Here is a 26,812-nt window from a genome sequence, read left to right as displayed (position 1 = left end):
TCAGCACTCCACAATTGAAAAAGTTGTAGCATTCGCGGAAGCAGCAGAAGATTGGAGGTTTCATATTCAGCATTCCGGCCATCTTGGCAGCTTTGGGTGCAGTGGGCAGCTTGGCAGGAGGCAGTGCTGCTATTGCCAAAACCGTCATCGATGCAAAAAAGAACAAGGCCGAGCTGGAAGAACAGAAACGTCACAACCTGGCTATGGAAAAGAAGGGGAAAGGTGTGACCAAAAAGCGAAAAAACAACCTCGATGCTTTGAAGAAATATAAAAAAAAGAAGAAGTCCTGTCCAACTTCGATATTGAATCTCTGATCGAACTGTTGGGAATAAGGAACTTTAGGGGTGTTTTCATGTCCGATTCTCTACCCTCTGCTGTGAAGAAAAAGGAGTATGGCGTGGTCAACCTGGACAGTTACAATAATCCTGGTACACATTGGATATGCTACCTCAAAATTGACGATGACAAAGCATTTGTTTTCGATTCGTTCGGTGGCACACCGCCTGCCAGGTTGGTGAAGTATCTCAGTGTTGCCAACCTCTACTACAATGACAAACGCATCCAGGGTTTCACCGATGTTAACTGCGGCCACCTATGCCTTTCCGTTCTCGCATACATGTCTAAAATAAATAACCCCTCAGTGGAGCATTTTCAAAAAGCATTGTGGTACCTAAAACACCATGGGAGTGTTCCATCTTACCAGCGAGACTTCGGTCTTGAAACTCGCGTTGCATGACGACATCATCTATCCTAAATCTATTGCTCTTCGTGCATTCTACAGCATGTACCTGATACCCAATGTCACGGAGCACAATAACAAAATTACTGTTGGAAATGAAAAAATAGTTATCACGCCAGGACAGTACAATCTGTCTACCTTGCAAGCCCAATTGCCAAGAAATATACTGCTATCTCAAAATTCTGTAACTCACAGAGTTGAAATTGTGTCTGCTACGGAAACAGTAGACCTAGGCACTGTTGGAGAGCTTCTGGGATTCGAGAACAACACAAAGCTCGAACCTGGCATCAAGCACATCGGTGCCAACATTCCTAAATTTCTAGCCATCGAGACTCTGAACATACATTGCAACGTGGCAGAAGGCATGATCACCAAATCCTCGGATGGCATCCCAGGCAGCCACAAGCAGACAGGTATCATCGCTACGTTCAAACCAAACTCTGAATTCATGGAACCGATTATATACACACCCTCACCACCGATATACTTCCCCATATCTCGTAATCGCATAGACAACATAGAATTGGCAGTGTCAAACGAGAAGGGGGAGGTGGTGAATTTTGCCGGAGCTACTACCACCGCCGTCGTGGAGATTAACGTATAATAAATAACAATCATGGAGCAAATCGAAAGTTACGAGTTGCAGTCCTTCCCACCCAATCGTCGCACGTTCGCCAATTTGAACGAACCGAACAGGGAGATTGAATACGATGTGGACGTCGGGGATGGGTTCATTCACCCTCACAGAGCTGATTTGTATATCAAGTTTGATGTGGTGAAGAGAGACAACGGGGAAGCATTTAACGCCAATGCAAATTTAAAACTTGTGGACAATTTTGTACCGCATCTGTTCTCGCAAGTGGAAGTTAGAAAGCATGGCACCGTCATCGATAGGGTTGACTACCCCGGGATTACTTCTACAGCTGTGGGAACACTGAAGCTCTCCAAGACCGATGCAGCATACTACCAGGCAGGGGGATTCGAAGCAGGTACAAAAATCAAAACTCGAAGCCACACAGTACTGTTTCCCATGCGCTTGCTTCCAGGCTTTTTCTCCGACTACACGGAGATTATGTGGAAGGGTGGTTTACGCGTCACTTTTCGCAGAAGCGCCAACGACAACGATGTGCTGATGCGTTACAGCACCTTGGGTGCAGACGGTACAGCACTTGCCAACACACTACCCGACGCTGCCAAGTGCGTCATCCAGTCCATGGAGCTGCGCATGCCTGTGGTAGAATACGAATCTAATTACGGTCTCAAGTACAAAGCCGACATCTTGAAGAACCCCCAAGTACCCATCCAATTTTACGGCTACCAGTGCGTGCAGAAACCTGCTTCCGGCAACCATTTTGAATTTGATGTTACTACGCAGTTCAACAGCATCCGGTACGATATGCCAGAGTTTACCGTCGTGCTCTTCCAGACAGGGAAAGATAATAACCAAGAGAAAGATTCTAGCCAGTTCGATAATTGCAAAATTAAGAATGTTTACCTCAAAAATGGCAGGAATGAAGTTTTCCCACGCGAGAACTACAATCTAAACATTACGAACAACGATTACCTGAAACTTTACGAGGCGTACACAGCTTACAAGAGAGTGACCTCCAGCAATGTGGACGTGTACTACAACCCCAACGAGTTCATAGCTCGCAGACCCATGTTCGTCATCAACACATCTAAGAGGAAGCAGGTGGTTGTCAACGATCGTACCAACATAAAGATCGTATGCGAGTTCCACGACGCCTTGCCTGCAGATACTCTGTGCAGCGTCATTCTTATTGCAGAGAAAACATTTGTGTATGACGTCAAGAATGAAAGAGTAACTGAACAGTTTTAGATACAAAAAAAAAATTAAAAAAATAGCACACAATAAGAAATGTGGAATTTTATATACACAAGTACAAACTACAATAAGCAGTTTCCCAGAAGTTTAATTTTGCTGTGCCATGCATGTAATCGAGGAAGTTGAAGTAAATTAAAATTGATTTTTTTTTATTTTGCATTGCCTATTACTTTTTGTTGCACTCTGGGCAGGCCTTACTAGTTTGCAGGCGATAGTGGCCCCACGGAAGTGTATGGACCCCACATTCAAGAATACACCTCTTGTCGTCGTGTGCATCCAGAGCAACTTTCCTGACAATATTAGTTGTAAGCACATGATCGACGCTTTGGATACGATGCTCTTTTTGTAGAATGGGCGATTTTGTTCTGAGGCACTCGAGGTAATCCTCAAACTTGAGGTGCTCCCGAACCACTTGCCTGCTTACACCCTTTGCCTTTTTTGTTACAGAACCCTCAGCCCGGATCGCATAGGCTTTGGCACGAAGTCCAGCAAACTCCACAATCACATCCCCGTCTTTCTCGTCCTTGAGTTTGCCGGGCTCTTTTTTGTTTCGGGGCAGGATGCCGTACCGGTTTGGCTGGGGATAGCCCGATGTGTCGAAGAGCTTGACAAGAGCTGGAACTTTGGCTATATCACCATACGCATCGGCCGTGCGAACATGGTACACCAAGCTGTCTGTGTCTGTGTAGAGGAGCGAGATATTGTGGTTGTAGTGTGCACGTAGTATGTCGTAATATGTCTCGAACATGCACAACTTGCTCAGATCCAAAACTGCAGCTCCCACATAGATGGGCTTGTTGAGTAGCACCTCGCCCCGGTTCATGTGAATCAGAGACATCTGTTCGTTGTAAATTGTTCGAGAGCTGAACAGCGGGCTTGCAACAAGTCGACGACACTGTGTTTTCTTCGTCACCAACCTCACATCAACGTGATTTCGCACATTCTCCATGGTCTTCCCAAATACCGCATTGTTCATTAATTTGAAAAAATCGCGATCAAGTTCCGAAGTGGCAGCAGTGCGATGTTTGGTGTTCAGTTTGATGTACGGCTTCAACCATGGAGACTGCCTGAACAAGAGCACGTGGTAAACTGCTTTGACCGAGACCCCTTGCTGCATTAACCACTGGAGGTTCCGGTAGTGTAGCACATAACGTTTTTTGGGCTCCAAGTCCATGACGAGCTTCGGTTGATCCGAGCCAGGTGGACACTTGAATTCCGGAGCAGGCGAAAGGTCACAGAATGTATCCTGCAGCTTCTCGGGGAAGTCAAGGTCCACCTCGGCAAAAAACCCAAACTCGTCGCACTCTTTTTCGATGTCGTGGTATAAAGGATCAACCCACTCAAACTGTCCTGTTGGGAGTGGCTGCATCATGGAGTGCCCGTAAAGGTTGTTCACGTCAGTGTACATGATGTAGCTTGATGGTTGGGAGGGGTCGTAACCAGTGGCCATGTGGTGATTGTTGGCGTGTGCGAAGCGTTGCGACACTTGGACCATGCCGCCCCGGATAGCTCTCTCGATGAAAAGCATGATATCAACATCGAAGATAAGTGAAAGTTTAACTTTAGTCAGCAGAAGCATGGCCGACCATGCCAGTCCAGGAAGGCTGTAAAAATATACAGGGTCCAGGTTGTAAATGTTTATCGCAGTCGCCCGAAACGCCTGGAACACATCAGCAAGAAGCGTCACATCAAGCTTCAGGTATGCATCGTGGTAATCACCGAAAGTTCGGCAACCCAACTCGACCCACATAGACTGAGCATGCTTGTACTCCTCGTCGGTAATAGCTGAACCTCTCAGCTGGCTGTAGAACTTATCCTGGGGAGGCAGCAACTCTTCTTCGAACTTGGAAGGGTCTGTGACGTATTCGTAGGGGTAGACCCCTTTACGTCTGATGAGTGTGACATCTAAGTTCGGGAAACTTGATGTGGTAATGGCTAGTTGGTCGTCTCTGAGCTTCTCAGCAAGAGCATCGAGGCTTGCCTGGAGGAACCTCAGAGAGTCGAGGAACCGAAGCTCGATGCTCCTGTTTTTTGAGTCGGGGATCGGTACCCACTTGCTGACGCTAATATAACGCTCCTCGTTTTGTGCCAGGACATTGATTCTTGCATTGTCGTACCCTAGATGTGTGACCAAGTGATGGAAATCATATCCCGAGCCATTGTGAAAAAAAACCGGTATGAAGCGCGGGTCCCTGGCTCTCGAGTTACACCTGTTGCACCACGGGCCAATGTAGCTTCCGGTCCCATAATGGTCATGGTGGTGGACCTTTTTGTTATCGTTATTGAAGACTGAGTTGCAAACAGGACAATTTAGAGCTATTTCGTGCTGATGCTTGTCTTCCGGAGACAGAGGCAGCATGGGCTTGGGGGTCAACAGCATCTTCCCTATCTTGATGCCTTCCTGTTGCATTCTCTCCAGGAAGTGTTTGACCGGGTCGGGACCGCGATACACATAGGGCTCGGAGGCAATATGTTGGTCTCGCCACACCACAACATAGGAGTAACTCGAGGCCTCGTGGATTTGGAAAGGAATAGTAGAGGATGTTTCGGGGTTGGGATGGCAGTTAGACAGAGGTTGAAGAAAAGCCTCGAAGTCTGCTACAATATAGGCAGGATGCTTCACCATAGCACTGTGCATGCGAAAACACTCTACTGCACCAGGTTCGGGCAGGATAGTTCGTGCAGGCTTGTTGGTACCACAGTAGAGCATGTGGCGAGCTAGCTTCTCAGCAGCAATGTTGGGTCCTCGAGAGTGTTTGAATTTATATTGTTTTTGGTTGTCGAAAGTGGACAGGCACCTGCGACACACCTCGACATGGTGACTATCACTGCTCCGTTGGCTCGAAACAAGCCGAGAGAGGGAACGGATAAGGGTGTAATGGTGATGGGTTTCGTCCTTGATGAGCAGGAGGTTGATTTCTCGTGCCTCGTTGTTGTTGCTCACGTTGCTCACCCGGATGGGGTGGACCTCATGTTTGTTCTCGGTGAGACCGTAAACATTGATGGCTAATTGCAGACCCAACAAGTCACGAGCACAAACCTCAAACTTGCGAATATGCGAGACTTCTACAGGGTAGGCAATCCCGGCCATTGCATCCTCCAGTTCCGACTCATACTGCGTGTAGTGGTTAACACGGTACGAGTGGTTTTTCCAGTGAACAGGGTGCAATGCTGCCAGCACCGACCAGAGGAAGCATTTGGTGTCTTTGTTCTGAATATTGAGAACAGCTTTCCTTGCTTCAACCTCGGGTGGCAGGGCAATATAGCTAGACCCTGCCAGTGGCAGGAATTTGTTAAGTTTCAGACAAAGTTCGTGGGGGTCGCCACACAGCGAACCGCCCGAGCCTTCAGCCTGATGCTCCTCGTGCTTTGCCACAAGCTCCTCGACAAACTTGTCGTAGATGCTGTCGAGGTCAGTGACATCTACCTGATGCAGTGTTTTTGCTTTTGTGGCATGGAAGAATTTATATATTTCATCAGACGGTTTCTTATACTTGCAGCATAGCACAGCATAGAATTTAGTGGAGTGTGTAGCCAATGCATCGTTGAGGATGGATATTATCTTAGCTCGCTCGCTCTCCAGAAAACTACGCACATCGCAGAAGCTGTCTGATGTTATGTTAAAGTCTTCTAATAAATGCTCAAACGCAAACCGGTCTGCTTTCTTCGCCAGCTTGACGCGTTTGGCAGGTGGCGATGCATCGAGGGAGGTTACTTCTACCTTTCGCTTGGAAGGTTGCGGTAGAGATGTTCCAGTGCTCTTGCAAGTAAGCTGGTGTCGCTTGAAGTTGGCAATAGAAATATTTTTTCCACACTTAGAGCACAGTTTGGTCGCACATATTTGTTTTCCCGGCACACAAGTACGACAGTGCCTTTGAAAATTTTTACTTGACACAGCAGTTTGGCACGTAGGGCAATTTTTTACAGAACGCATAATGCAGAGATTTTTTGGGGGTATGTTATTTAATATCCAATGCTGTGCAATGCAAAATATAATTGTTCACTTTTTTTTTAACTATTCTCTATGACCTTACTTGGGTTTTTTTTCGCCAAATTATATGCTTCTAGTCTCCTATACAATACAATATACGTACAATATTGTCAACAGTATCATATTTGAGTAGGTCGTTTGTTACCTAAACACTACAGCTCACAGGTTGGTAAAATCTGACATGAAAGCAGATAATACGCTTAAGTCTTATTTATATGTAATTTTCACGGGCGTACAATATTGTCAACAGTATCATATTTGAGCAGGTCGCTTGTCACCTAAACACTACAGCTCACAGGTTGGTAAAATTTCACATGAAAGCAGATAATACGCTTAAGTCTTATTTATATATAATTTTCACGGGCGTACAATATTGTCAACAGTATCATATTTGAGCAGGTCGCTTGTCACCTAAACACTACAGCTCACAGGTTGGCAAAATCTGACATGAAAGCAGATAATACGCTTAAGTCTTATTTATATATAATTTTCACGGGCGTACAATATTGTTAAGAGCGTCAGTTTCCGTAGAGCTCTTTTTTTCCATCCTCCCTCTATACAGTGAAGCTGTAAAAAAACGCAATTAGCTAACCTAGCATACAACATACCTTCCTAATTAATATGGATATTGTCACACATTCCTCTTATTTTATACTGTTGTAAATAGAAAAAATTATGTACGGTAAATGTTTTGTACATTATAGGGAAAAAATGCAAAATATCCCCCAATTTTAATTCGATCCACCTCTGAATCGAATTTTTACATATTCTCACGCCGGCACATATGTTGTTCTATTTTGCTTCTTTTACTTGCCTTGCTTAATTAACTCTCGCTAATTAGCATTTTTTTGGAAGAAGTCAACTAGAACAACATATGGCGGTATGAGAAATATGCAAATTAAAGAATATTTTAGTAATATAAGGGCCCTAGCAATTAGCTTCGTCGACTAAGAGTACTCTTTTAAACGTCTTCAGCTAGATCGTATTACTACGTGAGGACGTTTAAAATGTTTGGGTGTTGAAAAAGTTTGACCTACTTTTTATTTCTATTGTTTACTAATAGATGGCGCTGATAGTACCTCCTCTCTCTCTCCCCTCTTCTCCTCTCCCCCTCTTTCTCCTCCTCCTCTGCTGTATGACAAATAGCACAAACATAAAATCAAGATTTTGGAGAGCAAAACATAAAATTTGCATGCATCTGATGTCGAACTAGGAACTTTATCTTTCGGGGAGTCAACATTATTTTTTTACTCAGTCGTCATATAACATGAACACACGCAAACATTCACATGTGCTTTTATTATTTTGTGTTCGGTAAGTACAAGTATATTCTTACATAAATTATTGTTTAATTTAATAAATTGTAAACTCGGAGCCTGCTATACTAACACTCCTTCTGTGTTTCATTATGCTATTGAAAGCGAATGTTGCGTGCATACGGAAATAACACAGAAAAAAAGCGGATGGAAGCAATTTAAAATTAGTGGAGCAAGGTTAGTATTACGAGAACGTAAAAACATGTGCTTTCATTCAACTTCGAAAAATAAGAATAAATGTGTGCATACAGAACACATATGCTTTCTTTTCACAGTTGTAAAATCATATAAATTGTACATGAAGTAAGTTACGGGAAGGCTCTCTCTTTTATGTCTGTGTATATGTATGTTGTACAATTAGGTACAAGTATTGTACAATTAGGTACAAATTGTTGTACAATTATTTCCCCCAGTTGCCCAGTTGGAGTTGGGGGCACAACACTGGTACTATTTGTCCGTTTCTTCTTTTAAAAAAAAAATACCCACAGTGCTTACTCATGTATTTTGTTTAATATTTTATTTCAAATTCACTGTCAGAAACTAGTGTTGCCAGTTCCTGGATGTAGGTTTACCTACTCTGTTGGTTGTCACTGTCAAGCTTCCAGTATTCGTACAGCATAAAAAGCTAAAAATTATACACCGTGAAAAGCTACGACGAGTTGGAAACACTGCTGGTGAGGTTAACATACACCATAAAAAGCTACGCCTCGCCCGAGTTGGCAACACTGCTTGTGAGGTTAACATACACCGTGAAAGGCTTCAAAATATCAGTTGGTGAAATTTTCGTAGAGTAGGTTGGCAACACTGAGCATCAAATAATGATTTCGAGCCTCAAATGATGATTCGAGCGTCAAATAATAATTCGAGCCTCGTCAGTGCTGCCAATTCCTATTTGTAGGTTAGCTTAGCCAGTGAAAGATCATATAGTGGAATTTTCTTCGAATAGGTTGGCAAAACCCAAGCCTCAAAAAAAAACATCCAATAGAGTTGCCAAATATAAAAAAAACAATAAACCCCCCTCATAAAAAGCTACAGTAAGGGCCCACAGGTCGCCAACACTAGGCCCCCAACAGTGTTGCCAAACATAAAGGGTACATGGGCCCCTCAGGCCCTTTAATGAAAATTTACAGTAAAAAACCCAGTAGGTTGACAACACTGTCAGAAAATCTACGGCAGTGTTGCCAGATGTAAACAGAGGGCAATGGACCCCCCTCATAAAAAGCTACAGTAAGGGCCCACAGTGTTGCCAACTCTGTCCTCAAAATATACATCATAAAAAACTACGACAAGGGCCCACAGAGTTTGCAACACTGGGCGCACATAGGCCCCTCATAAAAAGCTACAGTAATAGGCCACAGTGTTGCCAACTCTGTGCCCTCAAAATATACATCATAAAAGGCTACGACGAGCCTCAAATGATGATTCGAGCCTCAAAAAAAGATTCAGAACTCTCATGTACGCTGAGGCTAGTGGGGTTAACATACACCGTAAAAGGCTACGCCTCGCCCGAACACATGTACACTCACACACAAAAAAAAGCTAAAAAATTATACACCATGAAAGGCTACGCCGAGTTGGAAACACTGCTGGTGAGGTTAACATACACCATAAAAAGCTACGCCTCGCCCGAGTTGGCAACGCTGCTTGTAAGATTAACATACACCGTGAAAGGCTTCAAAATATCAGTTGGTGAAATTTTCGTGGGGTGAGTTGGCAACACTGAGCCTCAAATGAGGGCTTAGAACCGGGTATAGTGCCCTACTGTTGCAAACTTTTGAAAGCAACAATACCGTACGCACATGGCAAATTGGTCTGTACTAAGGTCTGTACTGTACATCCGTAAATGTTACGAAATTTCCGTACATTTACGCTCAGGACCGTTTGGTTGGCAACGCTGCGCTTTCACCACTAGATTTCCCTCCTCTGCCGCTATGCATGGCCCTGCTCCACAGTTAGCTGGGACAGGGTATAGTTATTAATGTTTTTGAAATAATGTGCCATTACCCGATTTGTTTTTTGAGAAGAATCCAGATTTTCAGAATAGGTATAATCGTAATAATGCCAAGAATGTTAGTGACAATGGTTCTATATTAACATTGCATGCTAATTTGTAATGTACTCATGTAGTTTGTGTTTTCTGGACACACATAATATTTCATGTACTCTTTTTTCTCCCCAGACTATGAAGGACAAAATGAACATCTCCCGAGGTAGAGATAGGGACAGGACAGCGAGGCAGGTATGTGGGTTAATGATAACTTCCAGTTGACATAAGTAAATTTAGTTTGTTATTAATAACCTTGGATAGCATTATATAAGTGTGGAAACACCCATTGATGCAAATACACATGGTGGGGGGGACTAATCAACTATCCTTACATGATATAGGAAAAGGGATGGTAGCCATCTTAGTCAGGTTTTTTCGTAAATGGAAAGGTTTTTATGTGACATATCAAAATGGACTCTAATTTCATGAAAAACACAACAGTGTGGTTAATTTCGACATAGCTTTAACCATTGTTTTTCATCGTAGATGATTTGATAGTTTAACTGTAGCCATTTTTGGAAAGTTAATCAACACATTAATCTGTCTGTGTGACATTCATTGAAATATTTTAGAATAAAACGACACAATGTGAACGATCTCCAATAGTTACAGTGGAATTATGCACATTATTGTGCTTCTTGTGTAATTTTAGACCATTTTGATATTCACATGATTCTTTACCATTCAAGTGCAGTATAGAAAGTGGAAATTAAATGTTCGCAGGAGAACAAGTTCTCAACTCTTCAGGGTGCAAAAATATTTATATATATTTTTGGAGCAATGTTGTAAATTTCTGTATTCTATGTAACTACCATAATCCCCTGTATGCAAGCATTTTTGTGTGTGAGGAATTTCTCAAATACAGATCAGAACTACTGTATGGCTAATAATGGCTTCAGTAACTAATGCACACACTGACATTCCTACACTCAAAGGTTTATATGTTGTTGTTATGTTGCAGCACCAATGTAAGACTTCCATCTGCAGCTATCCCAAGCAAGATCAGTCCACTTTTGACATTCCTTAACAATTCCCTCACTTCTCTTTCGACCAGGCTTCCTAACACAAAATTCTGTAATCTTTTCTTTCTTCTCATGCATGGTGCATGGCATGCCCATCCAAGTCTTCTGGATTTAATTATCCTAATACAGTGGTGGCAATCAGGTGCCAAAACCAGGGGGGCAAGGACAGTTTAGACTTTGTAGACTAGGCTTGGCACTAAGAGGCATAGCGCTGGGGCAAAAAGTGAGGGGCAACTGCCTCCCCCCTAATTGTCGCCGCTGTTCTCAACATATGGGGATGAATATAACTTATGCCATTTAGTATTATGTAAGCATCACAACTTACCTGTTATTTCATCTCCTTTAGTCCCAAATATCTTTCCTAAGATTTTACTTGTAAAAACGTAATTTATGTTTTTGTTTTAGTGTAAGAAACCACATTTCACATCCATACAAAACTTCAGGCAAGATTGTGGTTTCAGACATTTTAACTCTTAGATTAAATTAGATGAGAGGATAAAAGTTTTGAATAGAAAAGTAACATGCATCACCTGAATGAAGTCTGCTTTTAGCTTCCTTGTTAATATTGTTTTAATTTAATATTACTCGAAAGCATTTGAATTTAAACCAATTCAATAGGTTATGCCATTAAGTTTTGATTAGTAACTAACACTTTGATTTTAGCCTGTAAACATGTACATATTTAGTATTTTCTGTGCTTATGCTTTACAGCATAAAATGTCTATTATCAGGAAAAAAAGGTGTGCCAGTGGGCAGGGTTGGTAAGGGCCAACTTCCCCTTTCATCCTGATTAAAAAAAATCGGAACAATTAAAAAAAATGGGAAAAATTATGTTTGTGACTGTTAAGAAAGGGGGCCACAAACACCCCCTCCCTTCCATGAAAGTTCTGGGTAAACCGCTAAAAAAACTTTCTTTATAACCTCGCCATACTCCATGTAATGCAGTAATGAGTTCAGTATAATAGCAACTGTATTATATTATTACAAAGTTTTGATGTATGGGGGGAAAAAAATGCTCTTTAGTACTCTGTGAAAGTACTGAAACATATCTAACCAGTTCCTAGCACATTTAATGAAAACATGTTAAGATATTTGTGGTGTAATGGCATTTCTGGCATCATCAGTTGCCACGTTTATGCTTCTCGTTATATTACAATAGAATCCATTAACTTTGAACAGTGACGTATTTTAAGTGTGTGCAAGATCCTGAAAACTTGGTACCAGGATCAGGAAAGAAACTATTTCGATCCTGACTTCAGGAAATGATTTTCCGAAAATTCCAAATGATCGTGTTTAAAAGTGGTGAATTCTCAATATAAGTGTCTGAAACTTCTTGGATATTGCCAGTTATTATTCTACAAATGCAAAAAACACTTACTTGAAAGGTGTTTAGATTTTGAGATTTCGAAAGTGTCAAGAAATTATGGGAAAGCGTTCCCATCTCGAATGCTGAGATTTTAAAAATTTTCTGTTTTGACCTCATCTCGATTTTCCAACCTGCTCACCCCTAGCATATAGTGTATAAGGTGCTACCTTTTTCGAACTGTGCTTGAAATGTCCTTGGAGAAGAAAAATAACATTATCATCACTTTCTGGATAAACAAAATGTACTCCATCATGCTAGTCTGTACATATTTCTACTTGGATAGAAAACCATTATCTTATAGTGTGTTGATCTAATCATTTCAGCCTGTGTTGGAAAACAGTCCAGCGAGGCCGCCAACAAGCCATGGGACTACGAAATACTCCAAATTGGAGAATGAGTTGGACAGTCCGAATAGACCGTTCTTGGACGACACTCTCCAGCAGCATCACTTGATTCGTACGCAGGATGAACAGATAGACATCATAAACGACTCTATAGGAAGTTTAAAGACTGTTTCAAGGCAAATTGGAAATGAAATAGATGAACAAGCTGTGTAAGTATAATTTTTTAAGCAATATTATCCACTTCTTTTTTCCACTTTACACAATTTAGTAAAGGTAATTATGTAAAATTAAATCTATATTAATGTGTAAATGTCTAAATAGCATTTATGAATTGAGTAAAATCTATCCAAAAGTCCTTCTGAGGCTTTGTGATAAGTAAAAGCTATTAGTAATGTAATGCAACATTAGTTTACTTTAATATATCCAAGACACTTATTTTATCCATGAATAGTTTTGTTTATTTTGATGGTAACTGCCATTGAATTAATACAACAAATTTAATTAGACCCGCTGATAGTAAAAAGAAAGCACTTTTATCAAAATACAGGGTGTATCAAAATGATTGCACATATTCTAAAAAAATATTGCAAATATTACACGAAACAGAGGAAAATGAAACAAATGCAGGTATGAAGGCAAACTCAGAAAGTTTGTTCATACACACACACACACACACACCTGAAAAGTCCAGGTAATCGTTAGCATTGACAGTGGGTTCACAAAAAAAGAAAGGGCCATTCACTTTGAATTTGGACACTGCCCAGAAAACACTGACAAACATGTTCAGCATAAGTATGAGGTTTTCCATTCTCCATATTCTCTCATTGTGCCTGTTAACTTTCTGCTAAGAAAAATGTTGCCTCATCATTAGAGAAAGGATTTTAAGGTGCAAAATTATGGTCAGGAAGTAAGAAGAAAAAAAAGGTTCTGAAAATGATTTCAGAAAGGTGCAAAAAAGGTGCTGATAAAATGCTCTCTTTTTCTGCACCTTCTGTATATAATGCGTGTAGACTGCATAGAGAACTGTGGTTCTGCCAAATAGGTTTTGTTGAATTTTGTGTTTTCTTTTGCGGGTTTTGTTACATTATCTTGGGAACTACTGGGGCTGCAATAATTATATTACACCATTTTATAGCTCATCGTTCTGCTTTACAAAATGAGACTATAGGATTTTATGTAGCTGATCAAGAAGAGTGAAAATAATTTATTTTTCTGTCCAATTTTTTAACATAACATGAAAGGAAAGGAAGGAAAACAGTGAAGCATCAAAGAGGGGTTAAAAGGGGATAAATGTGCTAATCTCCTAAAAAAAGGTGCAACAAAGTGTGTTAATTTTACTTCATTTCATGTCAAAATACATATCTCAAATGATCAGTATGAAAATAGCTATATTTTTAGAAAGGTGATGCACCTTAAAATCCGTTCCCTACTCATTACTGAAATTCAAATTGCCATAAAAGTCATGCTGTTCCATGTGACCGAGTAATTGTGTACAGAACTCGAATCGCCGACGTAATCATTGGGCCATGATACTTGCAGTAACTGCAGATGGTATTCCTTCATCTTCATTCGTTTGTATCAGGTGTGAGATACCCAATTCTCTGCCATCTTGGCGAGTAGACTTCTGTGGGAATCCCTGGAAGCTTGCCCTCATGTCTTCAACTATCTCTTCTGACAGTGATGACTAAGGAGGAGATTTGACCCTACACAAGCAACCACTGCTCATAAATTTGTCATACCATCATCCTGTCTGGTGGATTTTTTCAAGCATAGTGAATGTTTTTTCTCAGTACCAGTTGCCCTTTCCACATGCTTTGTGCTTTGTGATACGATCCCGTGTTGTCGTTGTATCATTCATGATGTGACCTATCATACATTTTTAAAATCTGGGCATTCTTTTTTAATACACAGTGTATTTCCCATTTCTTCAAATAAGAAAACTTCTTATCCATTTCCACTCCAAATAACACTTCTTATTACATAGTTTAACCAGAAAATCAATTATTGATTTGCTTATTAAACGTTGAACACAAGACATTCCTCAGTTATTGAATTTATGTCAGTATTTACAATTCAGTGCAATTTTTAAAACCTGGAAGAACAACAGTAACTGTTGATGTGTGTGTGTATTGATGAAGGAATTGGGAGCATGAAAGGGAAAATATCAATTTTACTAAGCCATCATCCTGAAGCTCGCCAGTTGAACACTCATTCACCCAAAATTCCACCGGATGCAGAGCTGAGCAACTGCACAGCCACTCGGCTCTGCATTGTCAACAAGGTAATGGCCCTCACAAGCGGTGAGTGCACCTCCACTGTAACTTTCCACCTGCACCAAGGGATACCCCAGGTGAACAGTTGGAAGTGCAAAGTCCACCATGTCACGGCGAAATTTCCATGTATAAAAACCCCTGGAGATAATCAATCAAACTTGCATACTATCAGCAACTCGATCAACGAAACCATGATATCTGCCAGTTAAGAGATTGCGACATTATGAGGCTGCAACGAGCGAGCAGAACGAGAAGCAGTCCAGCCAGACTACGGAGAACCAGAAGCCGAAAGCCAGCCCGAGTCTGGAGAATCAGTCTTCCGTCGAATTAAGCTGCCGATTTGCCTGCCACCTCTTTATCACCGCCAGTGATCTCTCCAGTGGGCACCAGCTCCATCTAACCGTCGCCGACGCCAGAAGCCGAGGGCCAGAACAACAAGCAAGGGGGTGAGTAGCGTTCAACGACTAGGCTCCCAACAATCCTTCATCTGCACTACTCAGCGTAGAGGTGGTTCAGCGACACCCAAACTAAAACGATAAGGTACTTGCCCAAAAGAGGGGAAAATGGTCAGCACGTAATTTAAAAGTGTATGAAGAATAACCAATGAAATCAGATCAGATATCGTAAACACAAAATCAGTGGTGGATTAACACATCATGAATCTACAGGTACAACTGGTACCATGGCACAAAACTGCCTCTTAGGCCAAATTCCACTAAGGAAGCCTAAAAACACACGTGGTGAATATGATAACACTGTACCAAAACTGAGTACAGGAACCAAAATACTATGCAACAATAGCAAATCATGCATGATCATCTGAACCAAGAAAAGAATCTCTGCTTAATCCAATTAAGCGACAAAATGGCCATAAAAGAATGACATGGGATTCGAACCGCCGCTCTCATAATAGCGACGAAAAAAATGTACTGTCTTGTACATAAAACACATGTGTCGACACACACATCAATAATACTTAATTAACCCAAATGTGCTCAACAGGCTGCTTATCAGCGGTACTCTACTAAACTAAACAGTAGTGACGATTAAACGTGGCCGTCCTGTCGGCACACACAGAAATTGCTCCCAATTGAGCACAACATGCACATGGGACATGAATTAACACTATTGCCATGTATGTGTTAAGGGGAGGGAGCTGAAATGCAAGAAGGGTGGATTAGCGATACTTAGTAATCTTGAAGTGAAGTTCCTTGTCCATCTTCTACGTGCCTGAAGACAGCCTTGACTTGGCTGGGTGGATAGCCATCTTGGGTCGGAGACTGGACACCACCTCCGGCCGTTCCTCTGATCTGTTGGTCGACTACCACACCTCTAGTCTTCTGACTAGAGCTTATATACTTTGGGTGTGGCCGAAACAACCTTAGGCAGGGTTATTTCTGTTGCCTCGTGTCATTGTCAGGGAGGCATGTAGAGGCCAGCATAGTCTGCCTTTTACCTACCACTGCCCGCTTGCACGCGATAACAGGTTTACCTGCTCGCCTGCCCACGGCAACGAGTCGACTTGCGTCTTTACCCGGGTTCTTGGTCTTCAAGGCACTCTGCGCTTACAAGGTACCTGGGCATTCAACAAGACCCGGGCGCCTGCAAAACCTGCTGGAAGGAAACAGCCCTCCGGCAGCGTGTCGCTCCAGGTGTTTCATCACCACGTGGACGGCTGCAGCCAGTGTTGCCTACTTACGTAGCTACTAAATCCTACGAAGTCCTAGGAGGAGCTTCTTCTCCAAGGAGAATTTATATACTTAGCGATTTCAGTTCAGCGTAAGCAGTTTTTATCTTATTGCCAGGAAATGCACGCAATATTACAGTTTCATTTATCTAAATGAATGATCGAGCAAACAAAAATCTCCTCACTGAAAACTAATTGTTTTTCATTGCATGGTGCCTTAACCAGGCACGCAGTGGCGCAACCAGAGGGGGCAGGGTGCATTGCTCACAACCTTGGACGGAAATTGTCTAGCGGGGGGGTCAGGGTGGGGGTCAAACATTAAAGTACAAGTCTCATCAAGTTCAATGCCGTAGCAAAGGGGTAGCGGGAGTCGGCCCTGAGCGCCGAACGATCTAAGTGAGAAAAGTTTTAAAACAGAGAATGCTATGGCGGCCCGTGATATTATTTGCTATTAATGTTGGTTTGTTACGAGTTGGATGAATTAATTATGTAATACGTCGCTCCATGTGAAAAGAAAATATTGTAGATGGAAATTTTACATGCCATATGTATGTACATTCGGAATGCATTTATCATGCACTTTCTTTCTTTCAAAAATAGTTTGTGTGCTTGTTTTCCATTATTAGCTAATGTGAAATTGACGTGTTGAAAAAAAATATTTCTAATCCTCTGTTTCAACACAAATGCGTGAGAACCGACTTCTACCCCCTTTTTGCGTGATTTATGAGGATAATAATGCCTTTCATGCTACTTTATTACTATTATTGTGATTGTTGTTGCTGTTACGTTTATCCAAGTACTTGCCCCCCCCCCCCCCAAACGAGGGTAACGGCAATGCCCCTGGCTGGCTACGGCCCTGGTGTTAGCAGTAGAACAGTGTGTTGTTTGACTCGCGACCTCAGCGTCGAACGTGACATGTTTCAGTCCTGCCCTATATCACTATATATACGTATATTTGTTATTTACGACATATACTTATGGATCCTGTGCCACAGAAAACCTATTTCAATGTGTGTGTGTGGGGGGGGGGGGGGGGTAGCAACATTCGTAAATCTCATTTCATTGGTGATGTGGCTTACGAAGCTTTGAGTTCCCTTTTTTAAGTAGTGAAAATCTATTGCAGTTGGCAACACTGAAGAACGGTGTGGGCCCGGTGCAGTTTCTACTCGAAGCAACTACGTCATGCAGAGGGAGGGGTCTGCAGTTGATGGAAAGAACGAACTGAGACCTACTAGGTATCGTAAGACTGCGGGTACCCGGCGAGTCTACAATGCCTGCCAGGAACGATCTGGGCAGGTGGCGAGACAAGCTGCTCAAGCGAGGGTGTTGCGCAGGTTGCATGGTATTTCAGGAGCGATGTCTCGCGAACGGGTCTGCTCCAGGTCTTGTGCAGGCCTCTGGAGGCATGGACAGAGGTCTGACTGTCATTGCATCGCGTCATCGGTCGTTCGCATGTGGTGTCTGTCCTCACATGTGGGGCTCTCCGCATGTGGAGTAGCTGTTCGTATCTGATTCCTAGACACCTTCGCAGTAACCACAGCTTTCCTGTTGTTGCTGACCTTACTTCACCAAAGGGTAGCAAGTACATGTGGACTGAAGACAGGCGAAGATAAGATCCACAGCACCTTGAGTGCTTCCTGTTGTGAACCGCACCCATTTCCAAGTTTACAGAAAGTCATGAACGTACAGAAACTTGCACATTACAATATGAAAAGTTACAACTTTTTTAATCCAAATCCTATTCACATTTTATGGAAATGAAAATTATTTTTGTAAAATTTTCTTGATCGCTTCGCTCGCAATTCCTGCTTTTCTTAGTCTTATCAAGTTTATAACCATAGCTAGGGTGTGCTGGGAGTCGGCCTTCGGCACCAAACTATCTAAATGAAAAAAAAGTTGTAAAATTCATTGATTGATTTGTGGTTTTAAGTCCACTTTATGCACAAAAAGGCTAATCGGGACTGGACCTACAGTTTAAAGTGGGATCCAAACTACTGTGTCATGTGTTGAAAAAATAAGTGAAATAGTTTGTTCGAACATAAATGCTTTAGCAACAACTTCTACCCCCTTTTTGCATAATTTACGAGGATAATAATGTCTTTGATTCTACTACTACTACTACTAATAATAATAATAACAACAATAATGTTGGTCCCGGCGGGTTCGAATCCCGGCTTGGACATGGATGTTTGTGACTGTTCATTCATCAATTTCATCATATCACTTATCCCCATCTTCGTAAATTAGCCAAATGTAGATAGAACAAGAACCGAAGTAAAATAAAACAAATCAATAATAATAATAATAATGTTATAATAATATTATTATTATTAACACTATTATTATTAGTATTAGTACGTTTATCCTGGCACTTTCTCCCCGCCCCCTCAGACAAAAATTCGTGGTTGCGCCTCTGATTGTAAATAGAAACTCAGCACCTTAAATTAAATATTTTAATTATATTACGTATTCCGTTTAATTTAATTATAATTTTTGTATGTTGGAATCGCATAGACCCTTTATATTATTAAGATATTTGTGTGTGGATGTTGAGAGGCGGTAATACGTAAGATTGAAATAGAGAAAACTTCTTGAATTTTTGGAAAGTTCGCGGTTGGTATACATGTGAGTGTGGCACTCACAAAACACGGACTGTCATCAAAATGGTGTGTGTATGCAAATGAGAGCAATGCTATGACCTACAGCTGCTATCGTCCTGGCCACAGACAGTACAAAATACAGCTACACAAGACCAGAAAATGATACCATGATTTCCACCTGAAAAACTTATGATTATATCCTAGGATTAGCACCGCACTCACATGTATACCAACAAGGGTTAAGTGTAACTACAGTAACACTACATTCCACCTGCTGTGTCTTGGCAGACTTGTTTTCACAGGAATCATGATTCAAACTTACATGTGGAAGATAATGAAAAAAATTTCCTTAGTTATCATAATTATCAATTAGAAAATTTTTCTCTCTTTCATTATTTATAGGTATAAACAGGAACAGTTTTTTAGAACAAATCTCAAATGGTAATGTTCCACAAACTTCTTTATATCTTCACACAGTGGCAGTATGAGAACCAACAAATAAGACTACATCTAAAATATGAGTTTACATATATAAATAATAAACAAAATGTTTTTGTAGCATAAAGTATGAGACATTATGTCAGGTAATGATTTTTTTTAAAATCTTAATTCTTTAAAAAAAAAAGTAGGTACATTCTTTCTGATCAGTTTCTACTTGCATAAAGCTGCACTTGAACTTGTTTTAATTAGCTTAAAATTCATATTTAACAAAAAATACAGTATATAATATTTCTATTCCAGGATGCTTGACGATTTTGGAAATGAGCTTGAAACTACAGACTCCAAGTTGGATTCGACAATGAAGAAAGTTGCGAAAGTTCTTCATATTGATGGAAATGGAAAGAAAGGTTAGTTTTTAGGTAATTTTTAACACATTCAGAATTGAATCTCAGTATGCTTAACACACAGAGCTCCGTGATGCCATGTGATGTGAATTGCACTTATATTTTTTGAAGCTTGGAAGATAGAAATCCCACACCATGTGGTCTAAAGGTGTCAGACTTTGGATTAGGACTACTAGATGTGCACTGGTTTGAGCCTCCAGGGGAGAAGTGTAATGACTTTTCTCATGAGATTTTGGTCGTGTATGGGGCTGGTGGCCACTCATCATGGTAAGGAAATTGGGGAGCTATGAATGAGTGGCATAACCCTATTATATAAAACCTAAAACAATAACTGGGGGGTTCATCATGCTGACCACATGTCATCCCATAATTCGTTGGATGATCTCTCATGTCTGCTGAGGTATGTGGGATTGAGGCTGGCAATCAGTAGGTAGGCTCTGGTCCTCAAGGGCTGTTGCACCATGGGTTATTACTGTTATTTTTGGAAAATAGAAATCTATCAGAAAGTGACTATTGCTATCATAACATGATCATTATTCAAAATTCTTAACGGAATATGAGAAATGTATGTTTATGTTCATGAATTACCTTGGCAGGGACTAAAAATTCACATGTAAAAACCTGTCATGTACTTCATCCGATTTGATTGCTACACTTCTGCATAATTTTGTATCGCCTTTCTAATGGTGGAGAAATATTTCAGATTTTTTAACACGTATTTTGGAATTTTGACCGTTAGAACATAATTAGTATTATATGAGGACTCCCATTTAGCCAATGGCTAGTGTTCTCAGCTTTGGTGTAAGCAGTTCCAGTTTGAATCCTAGTGGGAGCTCCAAAATCTTGATGTTGATCAAGCATCATGAGGACAATGGGGAGCAACTTGAAAGATATAGTAACATACTTTGGTCCAGAAAGCCAAAAAACATCAGTAACGAGACTTGATGCATTGACCCAAAGCCAGAGGCGTGGCGTGCATGTAGCCGCTGTTACCGCAGGTAACACCAAAATATAAAGAATTGAAGAACCCGTCTTAAAATATTATTACGTACATAAACTGGTAATATTGTCGTAAAGTAAACATTGCAGACTGACATTTTTTCTGACACCGGCAAAAGCGAAGAGGAGGACTGATCCGGTACCCTCCACAGGCAACATGAGGAAAGGGTCCTGAGCCCACGCTAGGAAGACTTCGCGTTGCGGCAAAGACTGACCGCGGGAGGAGGAGGCGGGTTTTTCGCATGCCTGTTTAGCCGGCGCAGTTGCCGGTGATCCTTACCGGAAACATACCAGTGTTGCCATATTCAATTGACAGAAAAGAGCTAAGTCGCCTAATCGGGTCTATCTTACTCTGAAGGTGTCCAGTCACACTGGGGAACGATGGCGCAGTGGTAGCGTCGCCGCCTTATAATCAAGGGATTCCGGGTTCGATACCGGGTGGAGGCACAAGTGGTTCGGATCCAACTTTAAACTGTCCCGATTAGCATTACTGTTTATGAAGTGGACTTAATCGCCAAATCAAAATTTAAAAAAATCAAATCACACTGGGGCAAAAGCAAACTACCAAGTGATATTTTGTATTTACACTAAATATCAGTGATTATGAAAGTCCTCTTTGGCCTTCTTCGACATCATGGGCGAGAAGGAGAGGAGAGGGATGGGTATGGGCAAGGGGTCCGCTGTCCTTCTAAAAATGTCAACCTAAAATTCTATATTTCACACATATAATATTATTTCGGTTACAGGAATTTGTGATAATTATTGATAATACTGATTGAGATTGACATACGTTGTCGCAGGAATGCAATAATTTCGGATTGAAGCAATGTTTTTGAGGTGGTAGAACTGTTTTTGGGTGAAAACAATACTTACAAGCATAATTTCCCGATTGTTATCTTAGCACGCTCTGAAGTGTCAGGTGTCGCAGGTTCGAATCCTCAGCAAGAAATGGTTATTTCAATGTTCGTTGTTATTATTTTACTTACATAATTATAAAAATTAATAATTACATACACAAAGAAATAATAATTTTATTTCAATAATTCACCATGCATACTCATCGTCACGATTATCCTATAAAGCGAAAGCCTTAAAGGTAGCAAAGGACGTAAAATATACGAAATAGTAGTGGTGTCAGAAATGAGATTTCAGTGGATTTAGAGAAACATGGGAGTGGGAGTAGTTAGGAAACAGATGAAGACTACATCTACTCTACATACATCTTATTTGAAACGAAAAGTTTCGCGATTTGGGCAAATCTGGTTTCAAAAGAACTAAGATGGCAACTTTAGTAGAACTGGACTTCTTGCAGGATCCGAAGGAAATATTGGGGACGGGCCGATGCTGAGAGGGGAGGGGGCAAGGAGGGTGCTTCACATGTTACAAAAGTAAACAACGGTTTGTGGGAGGGACTGTGAAGTGGGAGTTTTGTGACTGGTGTCTTTCGTCTTTATGTTGTTTTCGGGCATTGTCAATTAATTAATGAAGCTTGCTCCGAGTTCTGAGGTGGCGGGTTCATCCTATCTGGACAGTGTGTGTAATCGTGCGATAGAAGATATTTTGAAGCAATCTTTCGGTTCGCTATTTTGCAGAAAAAATCGAAATTGTGGCGAAAGGGAGGCCAAAGCCTATTTTGAACGATTTAAAAACCAAGTCGTCTGCAGGATATGACCGACATTTCAATGTTTCGTGGTATAACGACTATCCGTGGTTATGTGGATGTGTGCAGTTGGTGAAACTCTTTTGTTGGTCATGTACTCTATTTTCGGGTGAAAAAAAAAAACGTGTCGAATTCAGATGTGGATAACATGGACCATGACTATGACGCACCAAAAAATTCAAATTCAAATGAAAAACTTCTCTTTATGACAGCATCATAGAAGTTTTTTGATTTGATTTGATTGATTTTGCTTCGCTTGTGCCACTTTTGGCTAATTTGCGAAGATGGGGATGAGTGATGATATGATGAAATTGATGAATAGACATCACAAACGCCCATGCCCAAGCTAGGTTTCGAACCCGGGATCCCAGCATCATATAACTATTTTCAAAGTCTGATTGATCTGCTCTATAAGTAGCCTTCGATGTTTCTGTAAGTGTCAAATTACGTATTATTGTGTCAACAACCAATGTTTGCGATTTCACTTTAGTCCTTATGTCAACATTTTTTTTTCCTGATTAATAACTTTACCAAAATCTAGTATTGAATTGCATACGTACCAGATTAATATTATATGAACTACTTGGAAGACATTGGGGGGGGGGGGGGCATGAGGTGGGGAGGTGCCCAAGTCTCCCTTAAATGTCCTACTGATAACCGGTAACACTTTTAAAAATCCACGCCACGCCACTGCCCAAAGCCCTCAAAGGGTTCTTGTCCAATGAAGAATAAAAGCAGCAGTAGGACGGGAATAAAGAAAAACCTCCAACAGTGTGTTTAATATATCCAATATCTCTCCACACACATGTGCGACTTTTTTCTGGGAAGAAACATATTGAAAATGTTTGAAGTGGAAGATTGTGATGATTTTTTATCTTTGCCTTTCTTGATAGTAAGTATTAGCACAGTATGGAGTCACATTGTTAGATGGCAAAGGGAAAAGGATGTTTCTTATGTTTGGCTACCAAGCCAGAAGGTAGCCAGTTAATTTTTAATGCATATCAAAAGACAGGTGCGAATGAGAGACACTGTCATGATGCTGTTATAAATTGTAATCAATTAGTTTTTATTAATGTATGTAAAATAGACTAATGGAATAATTTTTCTTTTTTCTATTTGTAGATCGACGACAGTGGATAGCATTAGGTGTTTTATCAGGAGTGATGGTTGCTGTTATTATATTATTCATTGTGATTTAAACATGAAGATCTCAAATTCTTCCATAAATATGCAGTTTTGAGATGTGCATCAAGCAAACAAGAGACTTTCAAGTGGATAATGAATTGTGATATTTAGACATGCTGTGCATGTGGTCCACATCACCATAATCAAGTTGTGAATGCCGTGAGAATGGACACATTATGTGAAGTGTGATGTTCTCTTACTACATTAATATGTTCCCCCTGATATATCTTTCCTTGTACAAATCTACTTAAGAATAGGATCTCCTCCCTTTGTATGTCTTCTGATACTTTTCCCCCAATGTACAAGTATTCGTCTTTCATACCTCCTCCGAAGAATAGTATTTATTAGCATGGCAATCTTCAGACTTTCGATTCTCAAAAAACAAGGTGCTAGATATAGGTTGTGTTGTATTATGGATTGATGCGTAGCCATGGAAACTATTGTCAATATTCATGTTTGGAATATCTACTTTGTTTCTGGAAGGTTAGTGAAAAATGATCTTGTAATTTCTTGCGGTCTTGATTAGATGTTGCTCATTGTGTTCACTCCGTTATGACTTTCAGTCTCCTACACTACTTTTAGAAGGAACATCATCTTGAAATGTAGTGCAAGAGATTTGTAGACAACAAGGAATCAAAATCGTAAGGATGAAGCTAATTGATTTCTTTTTCTGCACATTGTATAACTATGCTCAGTATCCTCAAATGTTAGGTAAGAGACATTTCTTTGTATGAAAGCCATGTGTGTTTGGGACTATAACCCAAAAGAAATTTGCCTGTCTCCACTCAGTGCTTGATAAATGATAATTTAACTTTCTATTCTACACATTCTTCTGTCATTGTTTTTTTATAGTGTATTTTTGTTACAGATGTGAAGGCAATACAGTATAAAAGTTATCTGTGAAAAAAATGGAACCTTGGACACTTTGCACATCATTGCCATAACTTTCCATGGTCTCTGATGCATGCAGACAGAACCAACTAGCATCTTGGCTTGTCTTTTCTCTTTTGCTTGCATGATTGAATATTGCTTTCTTAATGAATATCATTTTCAAGGTAAGTGCACATTTATCCATTGTTGAGTAGCTCACGCATAAATTCAGGGCTTCATCTACTAACATTACCAATAAAAACTAAATTCATGAACATTTCTGAATTTTCTATTGCAACTTATGCCTACCTGCCCAGAACATGCATTTTTTGCCTTTCAGTTATTTTCTCAATTTTCTTCTTCATTTAAGTTAGTTTCATTGAAGACTAGTGTCTCATTTCCACCATTTGTACAAGGCATTGTTGATGCAGAAATTTAACATTAACATAGCTTTAGGGAAAAGAAAGGTGACAACTTACTTTTTTTTGACAAAGAATGATCAAACCTCTGTGTGTGTGTGTGTGTGTGTGTGTGTGTGTGCGCGTCATTTAATCCATTGCTTCTCACTTTAGCATGATTTCCTTCTCCTAACCATTGTGATTTACTGATTTTTACTTCTGTGCTAAAGCCATTTTAGAAACATTGACAACTTTCTTACTTTTTGAGCTATGTGCTGTATTTTGTTACTGGCGTGAAATTATATTTCTTGGCATCTGATATTTCATTACCCAAATATGTTCCCTGTAACTGTTTCTAAACTTCATGTAAAATACTGCAGGTAACATGGAAACTTGTCTCTTGAAATGCATGCAACCCTTCCGTGATTATATATATATATATTTGCAAGAGAAAACTTACATGCTATCTGATTAACTATGCAATGAATTTTTTCAGCCACTCTTTTTTAAAGTTTTAACATGTAAGCATTGCAAGTGGAGGAGGCAAGAATATGAAAGTACATAATTTTCCATGGCAACAATTGCAGAAAATATAGTCTTCTTTCTGCTATTAAATATTTCACAGCAAATATGTATTTGTATAGTGTTTCTTTCCTATTGTACATAGGGCTTCTTTCTAGTGATTGTGTGTATAATACCAAGTGAGTTTTTAGCAATAGTGTGTATGTGGTTGTATAATATGTGTGTATGTTGGTGTATGTGCAGAGATAAATGCTGGTATTTTTAAGTTATGCACAAAGAAGGTCATGTATTATGCTGGCGTTAAAGTAGAGGTATTGGTTTTTCTTAAGTGATGCAGCTGTAATGTGCAATTTTTTTGATACATATGACCCATATTTATGTAATTGTAAGATATGACTTATTTTATGCCAACCAAAGTCAAGAATAGATAATCATACATCTTTAATAAAATTATATGAATGAACAAGTTTTTGTATTTTCTAAACATATTCTAAACATAATGTGAAATGTAATAATAATAACCTGTGGCTCTACAGCCTGTAAGAGCCTTGGCCTATCTCACGACTGCCAGTCTCCCTCCCACAATTCTACCTAGAGGTGTGGAGATCTTCAACCAGTAATGGGGTGTTGAGTGGTTAGCATATTGAACCTCCGGCCATTATAAGAGATATCCATGATAGGTTACGCTACTCACTCATAGCTCCCCAATTTCTTCACGGTGGGTTGCCACAAGTCCCATACCCAGGCCGACAACGGAGACACTGAATCCAGGCAGATTTTAAACCATGCCGTCCCGCAGTTGGAGCCAAAAGCACAGCAGCTTAGACCGAACGACCACGGAGGAGGACAATGTGAAATGTACCTATTTATATATACCGGGTGCTTCATAAATACTTGAGGGGCTACAAAAATGTATTGCAAGTAAAGTATTGAACTTAAGGAAACCAGTCCAGAATGAACGAGAAACTCAGTTGTTTTTTTTTACTCCTACAAATGTTCAATGTGTGCACCCCAGCTGACATAGCACGCATCAACATGATAGTCTACTTCTTGCCACACTCGCATTAACATGGGCCTGTCAATTGTGTCTATCGCTGCAATG

The 26,812-nt window shown here is 40.5% G+C and overlaps 1 protein-coding gene across 2 annotated transcripts in view; it reads left to right on the top strand.

The window, feature by feature from the left end:
* Window positions 1-26,176, top strand: part of Syx6 (Syntaxin 6) — a 113,456-nt gene extending 87,280 nt beyond the window's left edge. For both annotated transcript variants that reach the window (XM_083135583.1, XM_083135584.1), the window contains exons 4-7: window positions 10,072-10,131; window positions 12,651-12,880; window positions 19,973-20,079; window positions 23,858-26,176. In XM_083135583.1, coding sequence (XP_082991709.1) covers window positions 10,072-10,131; window positions 12,651-12,880; window positions 19,973-20,079; window positions 23,858-23,934 — 474 coding nt within the window. In that variant the 3' untranslated portion in view covers window positions 23,935-26,176. The remainder of the gene's footprint in view (window positions 1-10,071; window positions 10,132-12,650; window positions 12,881-19,972; window positions 20,080-23,857) is intronic.
* The last annotated feature ends 636 nt before the right edge of the window (window positions 26,177-26,812 follow it).

The sequence above is a fragment of the Lepisma saccharinum genome, chromosome 14 (assembly GCF_977018435.1).
Source record: "Lepisma saccharinum chromosome 14, izLepSacc3.1, whole genome shotgun sequence".
Classification (NCBI taxonomy): Eukaryota; Metazoa; Arthropoda; class Insecta; order Zygentoma; family Lepismatidae; genus Lepisma; species Lepisma saccharinum.
Note: the sequence above shows the minus strand (reverse complement) of the source record. Positions and strands in the feature narration are given on the sequence as shown.